Genomic DNA, 13750 nt, shown 5'->3' with positions numbered 1-13750 from the left:
TAATGTCGATAATCGGTACATTTATTTTACATAAACTTGACCCAAATTATTGAGATTAATAATTTATTTACACGCTTTTCACTTTTCTGTATTTCAACTACACTACTTCACTGATTCAAGACATTAATTTTTGCATTATAAATATGTACATAATTAAAGATTTTTTTAATTAATATTATTCAGTCATTTATTAATTATATAAATATTATGTTTTAAAAATTTATGTTATTACTTTTATTACAATAAATTTAAATTTCTTTAATAGTTATAGTTAGCGAAAATGTACAGAATTATTTACAAATAAAATATCGAAATACCCAAAAAATTACTTCTAGGTATCTTAAACTATAATTCATAATTTTTTAACAAAATGAAGATAATGACAATTTAAATTAGTTGTATGACAAAATTATCATGTGTTATATTATTTGAATTCATTAAAAAAAATCAATTATATTATCATGACAAAATTTTTTTCATTCTCGATGGACATGGAAGATTATTATAATATACTATTGCGTTGAATAAAAATAATGTTACATTTTTTTTTTTTTTTAATTATCAATAAGTTGACATCATTCAACTATCTTTTGGATGTTAATTGATATCTTTTCTGAATAATCCATCTGCAAGATAAATTATTAAAATATATTTATCATGAATTGATAAACATTTTGGAATTCTTTTTTTTGAATTCATGTCTCTACAATAGTTGTCAAGTTTAAAGTTAAAATTTAAATGAAATAATTGTACTAGATATTTATGCAATCGCTGAGAATTTTTATACTCTACTCAGTACATAAATTGATCTAATTTCTTTGGTTAATTGAAAAAATTAGCTATTCTTTTTTTTTCTATTTTTCATTAATCCAATCATTTTATAAAGGAAGATCAAAGAGAGAGTGGCAATCAAGTATCTCACTTTTCGAAATTGTTAAAATTTAATTTTAAACCTAATCGCATTCTTTCGCTTAGAACAAAATGATACGCTTTGAACAAAGTGATCTATTAAAGATCAGAGATTCGTTTCCTCGAGAATATCAGTATTTATGAGCCGTCGATTTTTATCAACACCTATAAAATAAGTAGTTACAAATCCCTTAGGTTTCACCCATGTTTCACCACGTAAGTAACATTTTATCCCATTTTGTTCTAGAACATTAGCAGTTTCCGTCGTGACTTGGATTTTACCAGGAACACCGGTAGTGTCCATTCGCGATGCCATATTGACAGCATCACCCCAAATATCATAAAGTGGTTTTTGTGCTCCCACAACACCTGCCGTAACTTCCCCATGTGATATACCAATACGTAATTTGTAAGGTTTTAAGCTTTTGCAAAATGTATTAGAATTTAATCGATCCAATACTTCCATCATCCTTACTGCAAATTCAGCCATTACCTTTACTACATAATTATCACCATGTTCGTCATCACCAGTACTTTCTATTGAATCACGTCTTCGTGCTTCTAAACCACATGCTGCCATATATGTTGTACCAGCGATTTTAATTTTCTCTACACGACATATAAATCCAGGCTCAAATAACAACTTATCAAATTCACAAATTATTTCATTTAGGTCTATTAAAATATTACTTTCATCGATTGATAAATTAGTTAAAGAAGCAAACATGACGGCTATTAAATCATGTGACTCGTGATACAATTCATTTTCTTCAGATCTGTTCATATTTAAGTAAAAATCTGCAACATGTTCGGGTAGAATGTTACGAAGTAGTAATTTATTAGCATTTCTTGTATGAAAAGCCTCGTCTTGTTCTTGAGTCAATTGACGTTTCCATTGATAGTCTAATCGACTTAGATACTCTGCCTTTAAAAAAAATAAATAAACAACAATAATAATTATAATTATTGTTAATATATATGTACATTAGATCGATTAAAAGAAAAACGAAATTTTGAAAAGTATCATAATTATTTTTTTTTTAAATAACAAATAGCAATTTTTAATTTCTAGCTATAATATTTTTGTCGAACTTAACATCAATTAAAAAATAAAATATCATAATTCGATTAATCAAAATTATTTATAATTATAAAGAAAAATTAGTAATAACAATTGTACTGAAAATGTATGGTCGAGATTTGATGAAATTATATTATTTTTAATAGTTGTTGATTTAAAAAAAAAATCCAAAATATTTTAAATATTTAAAGCTTTAATAATGCCTAAAATTGATTTAAGTCAACTAAATCAAGAAAAAAAAATAAGTCGTTACCTGACGATCAATAAGATGAAGAGAAAAAGTAAGAAATGCAACATTTAGAATATGTGCAAGTCTTGGTTCTAAATGAGGATGCCACGATTCGCCCGTCTGGAAGATGGACGAACGATGTTCAGTAATATTCCAGGTGTAAAAACCAACAATTCCAAATCCTATGATAAGTTTCAAAAAAAAGTGCACTCGAAGAAAAAGAAAGCTTGTAAGAATGGCCAACGAACATGTTTCGGACAAATGCTTAAACAAAAAAAATTTCTATTATTTATTATTCCAATGTTTAACAATAGTAATAATGTAATACAATCTTACCCATGGTGAAGAAATACATTTAAGATCTGAAGCGTCATTTACCGCAAAGGAAGTTACATTATTTTTTGATAGATGAGCATTTTCACACTCAAACTGCAATTGAAAATGAAAACTTATTTTAATAAAAATAATTCTGGTTATGAAAAAAATAAAAAAATATTGAAATCTTACCAACATATCAAACATAGCACAAGTTGCAAGCATTATAGTAATAGCAAGATATAAAACAGTTCTAAGAATTGCACTCCAAACAACTTTAATACTTGTTTGGTACATGAAATGGATTAATTTATTTCTAGGCTGTGGAATATGTCCATCTTGTTCATCATGAGGATCTTGACATCGATTCCATATAAAATGCGTCCATGTAAACGGTAAAAGAGCAATCAGAAATAACAGAACAAAAATATATCCAAGAGTTGTGTTACGGTGCCACCTAAAAATTATTTAATAAAATTAAAAAAAATGCTACTTATAAAATTTATCACCAAATAATAAACATACTCAGAGAAGTTAATTGCTGGTACAAGAAGCATAAATCCCATAAAAAGTAATACTATCACTGCACACCCTACAAAAAACTTAAACAAAGGATCTGGTTCTCGAAGAAATGGAATCTCCCAATTTAAATGTGAAAATGTAAGAAAGATGGGATTTATTGATTCCCATTTAGACCACTGCCTGTTAAATATTTTAATGACAGAGTTATTATTTATGATTATCGTTATTAAACTTTTATAATAAAATTACTTACTCCCATTTATTGAGAGGCATTTGTTTTATTGCATTTTCCATCTCTGCATCAGCAGCTTTCAACATCAGATGATAATCTTTCAAACACGAATCCATGAAATGTGTTCGTCGTCTAAATGTTCCAGCAAATACATCAGCATGATTGTTCATTGTTGAAGTTAATCTTCGTGAGCTTCGTGATGCTCCAACATTTGTACTTGGTCTTCCGCTGTACCATCGGACATAGTGTTTACTTATAGGCGGTGGAGTACTTGGTGTTGAAAGTGGGAAGATTTTCTCGCTGTTCTGCAACAAGGTTTGTTTGTAATTCTAGTCATAAATGCAAAAAAAAATAATTCTGTTAATTCAATAAAGCTGATTTAAAAATAAAAAAAAAATTTATTTCATTTTTAAGCACCTGTTGAACTGTCGGTTCTGATATATCAGGAGTGATTAAATAACTCTTAATGTTGTACTTGTTAAGAGTTTCGTCATTAAGATTTTCCACAGGTACACAATGGTACTGTTTAACGTCAAGAAGATTTAATGTCTGTTGTGTTATGTGTACTTTTCCTGGCTGACCAGTTTGCTCCATTTTATTAGCTATTACTACGTCTTTAGACCAAACATCATACTGCCATTTATTAGCTCCTAAAATTCCTGATATTATTTTTCCTGAGTGAACGCCTATTCTCATATTAATCTCAACTCCGCTTTCTCTTCGTACTCTTCCACGGACATCTTTTATTATTTTTATCATATCTAAACCTATAAAAATAATGATTATTTATTAAAATAAAAAAGAAATTTAAAAAACAAGGTTTTTCAATAATTTATTATAATTTTTTATTTACCAAGATCGACACAACTTTTTGCGTGCTGAGCGTTTGGTGTTGGGACTCCACTTACACAGTAATAACAATCACCTAAAAACTTTATTCTTAACACATTGTGACGTTCTGAAGCTTCGTCAAAGCTGCCGAAGAGATCGTTTAAAGTTTCAACGAGTTTTTTTACGGGTAATGTTACTGTTAACCCAGAAAAATTGACTACATCAGCATATAAAATGCTAACATTGTTGTGCGTTTCTACGTATAAATCACTGTAACAGATAATTCATTCATATAATATAATTAAATTTTATTCTATAATAACTTATAAATTATTGGAAAAATATTGTTGCCTATCAGTTTTTTACGTTTTGATCGATTACTTACATAGTATTTGTTACAAAAAAGAGAGTGCTTTGAACTTGTTAAAGATTTCTCTGAATTATTGTCGAGACATTTTTTATGGAAATAATCAAAGATTAAAAATAAAAATGAAAGAGTTTAAAGAGCTTGAAATTTATAAGATGTTACCCTTGATAAATAATGACTTCAGATGTTTCGCTGATTATTAAAAATTTTAAATTAGGGCTATTAACTCCTCCGGTTTTATTTAAAAAGCTCTGTTAACTATTATACTGGATAAAAATTTCTTTTAGAAATATACATGAATTTAATCTCGTACAACTTAATAAAAGAAATATCCATAGTAAAGTAACTATAGTGACTTGTATTCAAATTTAGTTAACGATTACAGAATCGATTTTGAGTTGGCAGTAATTTAGGTTACATTGGCCAAACATTAAACAGTACCTAGACTGATAGTTATATTCATGCGGATACCATATTTTCAGATTTGATATCATTTTAGTAATTATTCAACTTATGTAAGTAATGAAGAAATTTGTCAAAACTGTAGGCAATTGTTACCTTTCCAAATTATTTAAAAATAATTTACTTGCGTCGGCGACCTTTAGGTGGTGGTTTCTTATGTTCCTCAATGAATTTAAAAATGTCTCTAAAGTCTTTTTTAATTTTAGCTGCAAAATGTTGAGGTAGAATACTTCTGGTAAGTTGTTCCTGTTTGTAATAACATTTAATAAATTGATATTGTTAGTAAAAATATTTAAAAGTTTATCGATATGAAAGATAATTACTGTTGCGTATAATACATTCAATATAACTCTTAAAAAAAGTTCGAAATTCATATAAATTAAAGATATTATTTCATTTGTACTTTTAAATATCATATACTAAAGCAATTGCCTTTTTATTTATTAGTATTATTTAATGATAAATTTCTAAATCCTACTTACTTCTTGATCTTTTTCATAATTTAATCTTAAAGTAGATTCAACGCATTTTCGTCGATCTAAAAATGATTTTCGAATGACAATTTCATTCATAAATCTGAAGTAAAGTCCAAGACCATTAACACACGCAAAATAAATAGTATCGGCAATGATCTAGAAAAAGATTAAAAAAATTATTAAAAAAATGCATTTCTCTTTAAGTCCTTAAAGTCGGTATGAGAATAAGATCATGTTCATTACCTTTGTTGTATAATCTTTTTGATTTCGATAAGTAATTAATGATAGGCTTGTTAAATAACATAAAGTTGCTGTAACTCCAAGAATGAAAGCATGAAGATTTTCTGTGAGTGGTAAAAAGACGTAACAAGCCAACAGAACATGTGTAGAATATGCAGGTCTGAAAATTAAAAAATAGATATTTTAGAGTTATGAGGCAGTACAGCTTAAACTTGAATTTAAAACGTGCTTTATAGATTACATATCTACATTTTTGTAATATCCTAAGCGGCACAAGTAACTTTTTGGTATTTATAAGATAACAATTTCAGTTAACTTTAAGTAAATTACAAAAGTTAATATAAAACAAACATAATGAACAACTTGAAAAGTTAACTCTATTATGTCATCTTACAGGTGGCGAGATATTGTTAATAATCTAGAATGCTTAATTAGCCAGCAATAAGTTAGAAATAATGTTACTCTAAAAGATGATAATATTAGCATGACAAATAGTTAACATTTTTTGGATAACTTTTCGAGCATCCATAAAAATGACTAAAGGTTAACTTTCAATCAGTAAACCACTACTTGTCCGTTAAATTTCGCAACACATGCGCAACTGGTCATGAGATTGAGCCAACTGTAAACTAACAATTTGTTGACATTTTTCTGTTTGTAAATATTTAGTTATCTTTTCGTTAACAAGTAAAATCTTTTGTTCCATAAATCGTATACAAGAACGCGTGCAGTCTCTTACAAGTTTAGCTAATGTCCCGACTACATCAATTATACTCAGTATATTCAGTGCATTTCTAAGTCTGGATGAAGATTTTTTTAATTAATTGGCGAAGATTAAGTGAAAATAACATCGACAAAGGCAAGTAAATATAAATATATATTGATATTTTTATTTACTTAATTTTTCTTGTTAAAAGTGTATTGCGTAGTGTTAAAATGATTTTAATTGTTCAACTTCGTTAATTATTTCAACAGAGTTTTTGGTGACAAAGTACGGAGAAACTAAGGATAAAGTACAAGATCGTATTAAAGAATGGTTTCAGAGAGCAAGTGATGGCTTAAAAGCTACTGAGCAGAAAATTAAAGAACCCGAACACCCCAAAGAGTCGACAAAGATTTGAGTATTTATCATTTTAATACCGGAGATTTTAATACTAATAATTTTAGTAAATTTGTTATTTCCTAATTATAATAATATTTAAAATTGCGATATGTTTGAATAGTAGTATAAAGTAAAAAAAAAATATAATTTTAGACTCTTCTTTTTACAATTATAATGAAAAAATTGCAATACATTGTTGTGAACAAAGAAATGTTTTAAAAAACATAGTTTTTTTTAGAATGAATATAAAATAATTATAAAGTTAAGGCTTGTTTTCTTTACTTTAAATTAAAAAATTTAATAGTTATTACATTACTTTTACTTTTGAAAATTACAAATGACAAGCATTTGTCAAAAGAAATTTTTGAAAAGATATCATCTGACTTGAAAAGTATTTAATATTGAAGATTGTAAGTAACGTTAGTAAAAAATGTTTAATTGATGATTTTCATTTAGGGTTTTAAAAGTAGAAAGTAATAAATCAATCTTCTAAAAAATGATTAGGAAAAGTAAAATTCTGAAAGTTTGATCTTTTTGAAGCAAAATAGTTCTTTCTCTCTCTCATCTAACTAGTGATGAAATAATTTAAAAATTTTTAAAAGTATTTGTCACTAATACTCCAAAAATAGATTTATTGATCGATCGTAAATTTGGATCAATGGTAATTGATGATAGTTAGCTGAAATTTCGACAAATAATCGAATGTCGAAAATTCTTATTCAAAGTCTTTGAATATTACTTAGTTGCAAATCATTAAAAAGCGATAATTCGATAACTTTCTTTAAATATCGTTATTAGATGCACAAATGAATAATTTCTCATTTTAATTGATTTGCTATGTAAATTTTTATTTCAATTTCACAATGATGGGATATTGTATGATATTTAAAAAATTCCAGAACTGTTTCTCAATTGAAAAAAAATTGCAACTTAAACTTCTAATCTTAATATTTTCTAAATCAATTTACCTTATTGTAGGCATATCTTCACTGTAAGAAAATGTGTACCAGAACGGGACAGCCAAATCGCCGAGAACGAGTATTACAACAATAACACAGGATAGTATTACAGGAATATAAGTTTCTCGAGCGACAAGCTTAGATCTGAATGATAATGCTATCACTGGACAGAGAAAAGCTCCCATTATGCTCCACGTCATGACGTCTGGTAAAGACGCATTTATTTCGACCTGTAAAATTAATATAAACTTAAGTATTTTAGTGAATAGGTGTTACTAATCTTATTAAACTAAGTTAATCAAAACAAAAATTTAGTAGCAATAAACTTACCGTCATTACCAAAACACTACAGTGTGCGATTCCAAGCACCAGTTGCACCAAACCGAAAAGTGACAAATAACCATTCTGTAATCGTCGTTGATAAATTGAATATAATTTTTCAAGGTTCTTGTACTTAAATTGTTTCTGAAATTAGAAAAACAATTTCCAATTATATCCAAACAAATAAATATAAGTTATAATTAGTGTAATAGCTGGCAGGTTAATAATTTCTCATTCCTTTCAGATCCATTAATAAAAAAATAGCTATGTCATCAGTAAATAATTTTTTTTATATACATTTAGTATTAGTTAATTTTATTATCATTAAAGTGCTAATAAAAAACTCGAGGTGTAATAACATATATGTTGAATGTTGAATGATTCAAAATAATTTCGACCAAGAATAAAACTTACGCGAATTAAAATTAATTTGCTTATGTTATAATTTGCGTCGTTAGAAAAAAAAGTTTATTTTTTTTTTTAAGTTATAAAAAGTTTGATTAAAAACAGCAGTGAAATGATATTTTTACTAAAATTGAGAAACATCTGATTCTAATGTAAACATAAACTGTATAAGAAAAATAATCAAGAGGTTTTTCCCTCTCATATTTAAGTACTAAAATGAATATGTAAAATAAAAAAATAAAAATTTTTTTTACCGATATAACCACGTGGTTGATACAAATAAGAAAATAAATTATTCCAAATCATTTATTTTATTTTTAATACTAACTCACGGGTGTTACTCATTGTCGAAAGTGAAAAAATTTTTTAGAATTACATATAATTTACCGGTCGACTGTTCATCATTAAGAAAATAATTTATTAGACATAAGAGAGGTCATGATACGAGCTTAGTTGACTGTAATAAAAATACTAACTTTAGAGAATTTTAAATATTTTTTCAGTTATTTTTATTTCAATCTAATAACAATTATGATAAAAGACTCGAGGACTATAAGAATGAATTTCAACGATTATATACACAGAACTTACACGTAAACAATACCACGACATTCATTATTCAACTGAGATTGTAAATATACATTACCTGCCATATATTTAAATGTATGTATAGTACCTAGTATTCAATATAAGACAGTTAAAATACATATAATCATACATAAATATGTTTGACGGGTTCAGTTTAATGTCTATAACCTACAACAAACAGCAAACTGTACATGTGATGGATGAGCGCAAGCAAAATTTTTTTTAATATTTCATATTTATATAAACACACTATTTTTATGAATTAAAAGACCATCAAGATTATATTCAATTGATTAAGGTTAATGAACTATCTGTTATGAAGTATATGTTATTGTCATTAGATGCAAGTATGACAAGTATGATCTTGCATTTATAAATACCCGGAAATAATTCCGCGTATCTGATTTTATATGAGTATGTATTAAAACATTAGTGGCGATGCAAGCTATACTAAAGAAAAATTTTTTCTTGAAAAAAAAAAAAGTTTTTTTTATCAGTGAACAAGTTATATGAGCTCAGATAGTCAGATATACAAAAGAAAACACATTTAGTTATTACATGTAAAGTAGATGAATTTTGGATGTGTCATTTGCCATTGATGTATCAATACAAGCAAAAGATTGCATACCAAAAAAAGGAAGTATACTTCTTATAGGACATCATTATAGATGATAAGATAGTATTAATTTAATATAGCAAAAAAATTTGTGGAATTTTCAATACGCAAAAAAAAAACATATTAGAATTAATAGATATCTGATATTTTTTAAGAATTTTTTTAGCAAAAAAACAAAAAAAAATTTAGCAGAAATTAAAAAAAATTATTGATACATATTTTTAGACGTCTGTTTGATTAGCAGTCTCGTTTCAGTAAATTGATGTTTTTTTTTAAGTTATTGATAAAAGAAACTATTAAAAATTAAGTACTTTTTAAATGTATTTTAGACGCGCTAAGTAGAAAATAGTTGATATAATAATAATTTTATAGGCATTTAAGAAAAAAGCGGGTATGCTGAGTTATGAAGCTGCCAACTGTTTCACACTTTTCTTTATTATAATTTATTTATTTAAAAAAACCAAAAAATTTTCAGATTTATAAATAAATAGTTTTCATAAACTTTAACTTCAACCGGGTTCAAAATTTTTATAAAAATTGAAGGGTATATAAAATTTCAAGAAAATTATTTTAATTTTAAAACTCAAAAATCGTATATAAATTCATTGAAATATTGGCTTATAAATAAATTGTTAGTTTCGGATCAACTTTCAAAATCCGAGTTCTCTGTAGATCTCATCGTTTAAAGGTTCAAGGAATTTGTCTCGCACATTTTCTGATATAAACATTTGTTGGGTATATTTATTATATGCGCAAATTATTTATCGTATGATATCTTTGGAATGAATCAATCGATTGAGGTCAGGTAGATGGTAGTTGAAAGAGTTTATCGACTTAGATCTGATTAGATTTCAGGTAATCGGTCAGAACTTGATGAATAAACATTATAAATAGAAAGTATTTATATTTTTGATGCATGGATTCCAAATTATTTTAATGACTCATTTTGAAGTTCAGACAGCTCTAAGCTTAATAAAAATGCATTGAATGTTACAAACTCGGTTGAAATCAATTGATTCATTGAGAGTTATCGTTGTCTCATCTTTGACTATGAATAATTTGTATACAGTAATAATATCATAAATTGATATAAAATTTTTTTAGAGTATTCAATTCTCTTTAAGGACAACTATTTTAGATTTTTGTATATCCACTTGATTAGGACAAAAAAATTAAATGTCAAAATATTAAGACATTTTTAGGTTTGATGTATTATACAGTATTAACAAATAATTTAGGAGATAATGAAAAAAAAAATAATCAGCCCCGTAAATAACAAAAGACAAATACGCACGCACGGATATAGAAAAAAAATTTACTTAAGCTAAGAAAAATTATTTTCGCTTAGTAAAATTTTACTCTTGCTAAGACAATGTAGTCTACTGTCCCTACTACGAAACTTTTCTGGAAGTAATTGCCAAAGTCTATTTTTTTTTTAAATGTAAAAAAATTAAAGGAATCCAATGGTGCAATTTTCACGCAAAATTTCGTTGCCGATTTTTTTTTATTTATAAAAAACTGTTGCAAAAAATGTTTCAGCTGACTTTAATCAATATGTACGGAAATACTTTTTCCGTGGAGTTGTTTAAACGATATAAATATAAAAGTTCAATGTTTTCTGAATCCATTGGTTACAAATTTTTTATAAAAATATTCATTTTTAATAACAAAATAATAAAATTAAATAAAAAAATACTTGCCTAACAGCTGAGCTTGTTACCGACACAGTCTGCGCAGCTCTTGAGTGGGGAAAGTTGCGCGCGCCGCTGGGTCCGTTTGAATTGCCACGGCGTATGACATAAAATTTTCAATAAATTTTTTTTTTATCATTTAAATAATCGTGTTTTTCAAAAATTATTCTCAGAATTATTTTAAACTTTAAAGTTGTATGAAAAAAAACATTTTTTACAAAAGTAAATAATAATTTTTCATTAAAAAAAATATTTTTTTTCATACAACTTTAAAGTTTAAAATAATTCTGAGAATAATTTTTGAAAAACACGATTATTTAAATGATAAAAAAAAAATTTATTGAAAATTTTATGTCATACGCCGTGGCAATTCAAACGGACCCAGCAGCGCGCGCAACTTTCCCCACTCAAGAGCTGCGCAGACTGTGTCGGTAACAAGCTCAGCTGTTAGGCAAGTATTTTTTTATTTAATTTTATTATTTTGTTATTAAAAATGAATATTTTTATAAAAAATTTGTAACTAATGGATTTAGAAAACATTGAACTTTTATATTTATAACGTTTAAACAACTCCACGGAAAAAGTATTTCCGTACATATTGATAGTAGTCAGCTGAAACATTTTTTGCAACAGTTTTTTATAAATAAAAAAAAATCGGCAACGAAATTTTGAGTGCAAATTGCACCATTGGATTTCTTTAATTTTTTTGCATTTAAAAAAAAAAATAGACTTTGGCAATTACTTCCAGAAAAGTTTCGTAGTGGGGACAGTAGACTAATGATTGTCTTCATGAATATTTTCTTGAGTGAAGAAAATTTTTCTGTATACTCAAAAATTTTGTGATCTGTACCCATATTCTTTTAAATGATACAAATTAATATTTAAAGTTTTATATTTCACTTAATTAAACATACCCGAAGACTAGACCAAGTCCATTCGTCAAGACTATTCGGTGACACAATTCTTCCATCGTCTATTTTATTGAGGGAACTAAGTGATGTTCTTGTAACTAATTCTACATCCATATCTTCAAATATTTTTAGTAATGTTGATTCTTTTTAAATTATGGTTACTTTTAATAAATACTCATTCATTGTTATCTTTTTTTTATTGCAGCATGTTTTATAAATAATAAATTTGCTTTATTTTTCTTCATTGCATTAACAATATATATTTTATATTTTATTACATTATTCACTCACTTTTATTATCACAGACTAGCACTTATGCTGGTAAAAAAGTGGTTTAACACTTCAAGCTTAGAGGTCTGTAGAGATAATAGAAATAGGTCACTTAACATAAAACCGGAAGTTAACTGGTTATATTTTTATTATAAACACGGATAAAATATCATTTATGACTATAATACATCAAATTAACTTTCAACCATTGATTTTAGTTATGAAGATAGTTTATTTTCTTATAAAAATGGTTTAGATATTAATTTGTTCAGTTTTTCCCATCAATGATTTATTACAATAAATACTTATTAAAATTCAGTGATATAAATGAAGATAAAATCGAGAATAAGTATTAGTCAGTGGCACAAGCGAAGGACGATTGATAGGTGAACGCAATAATAATGTGTTTCGGCATCACGTTCATGTTTAACTTTCTCTCATATGGCCACAGTATCGGTTGCATTCTGTGAGAAGTTTTTAGAGTGAAAATAAAATCTCTTAATTATTAATCGTACAAACATTAATCCATCTGTTAGCTTTATTTCAGCTTTAAAAAATCTCTGAAGGATTAATAGATGCAAATATTTATTTCAATTAGTGACAAAATGTTGGTAACAATTAAATATTCACGCTTTGATAAAATATTTCATTGTTTAATGAGTCAAAAATTACTACAATTTTTTATTAAAAAATTTTAAATAATTTTAAAATTTAACTACTTATTCATATAATTTTCAATAAATTATTGTCACAGTTAAACACTTTAACTTCGATACTTTTACAGTCCCGTCGTACACAATTTATTGTTGAGATTAAAACGAAACTGTCAAACTAAAATGCAGACATGCAAGTCTTCTTGTCTGACGAAAATCGACTGACCATTTAGACCTATCTGTAATACTTTTGATAATGCTTATGATATCACAATACCACTTGATATCATAAATAGCCGATGTATTACGGAAATCATAAGTGCTATCCTGCGGAATCTCTTATCACATTTTTTTTAGTTATGAACTTTTTTGTTATGATTAAAAGTGAAAAAAAATATCACGTGGTCAGATCATTTTTCTTGTTTACATACTAAGAAAATAATATACTTGATCCAATTGTTAAATAGTTATTTTTTTTATTTTAATATATATATGCGATTAACTGATGCTTGAAAATGATAAAATTGATAATATTGAATGATATAAATGCACTTATATTATTTATAATTT

General features: G+C 26.5%; 1 protein-coding gene and 1 long non-coding RNA gene across 10 annotated transcripts; one reads left to right on the top strand and one right to left on the bottom strand.

The window, feature by feature from the left end:
* Positions 1 to 520: 520 nt before the first annotated feature.
* Positions 521 to 12446, bottom strand: LOC123268182 (adenylate cyclase type 2-like). Of its 9 annotated transcripts, none has more exons than XM_044733082.1 (14): positions 12261 to 12446; positions 8056 to 8190; positions 7735 to 7955; positions 5668 to 5824; positions 5431 to 5580; positions 5073 to 5194; positions 4142 to 4389; positions 3706 to 4055; positions 3310 to 3617; positions 3060 to 3236; positions 2727 to 2991; positions 2556 to 2648; positions 2244 to 2483; positions 521 to 1834 (listed from the first exon to the last, which is right to left on the bottom strand). In XM_044733082.1, the coding sequence occupies exons 1-14, from the start codon at positions 12369 to 12371 to the stop codon at positions 1016 to 1018; spliced, it is 3396 nt and encodes a 1131-aa protein (XP_044589017.1). In that variant the 5' UTR covers positions 12372 to 12446; the 3' UTR covers positions 521 to 1015. The 9 variants fall into 9 exon arrangements, with proteins under 9 accessions (XP_044589017.1, XP_044589018.1, XP_044589025.1 ...); XM_044733083.1 differs by having other exon boundaries at positions 3310 to 3593; XM_044733090.1 differs by lacking the exon at positions 12261 to 12446 and adding an exon at positions 9098 to 9116.
* On the top strand, positions 6640 to 7810 carry LOC123268183. The gene is made up of 2 exons (XR_006510188.1): positions 6640 to 6785; positions 7745 to 7810. It is a non-coding gene; the product is annotated as an uncharacterized LOC123268183 (long non-coding RNA).
* Positions 12447 to 13750: the final 1304 nt, after the last annotated feature.

Source organism: Cotesia glomerata, linkage group LG6 (genome assembly GCF_020080835.1).
Source record: "Cotesia glomerata isolate CgM1 linkage group LG6, MPM_Cglom_v2.3, whole genome shotgun sequence".
NCBI lineage: Eukaryota > Metazoa > Arthropoda > Insecta > Hymenoptera > Braconidae > Cotesia > Cotesia glomerata.
This window is presented reverse-complemented; position numbering and strand designations above follow the sequence as displayed.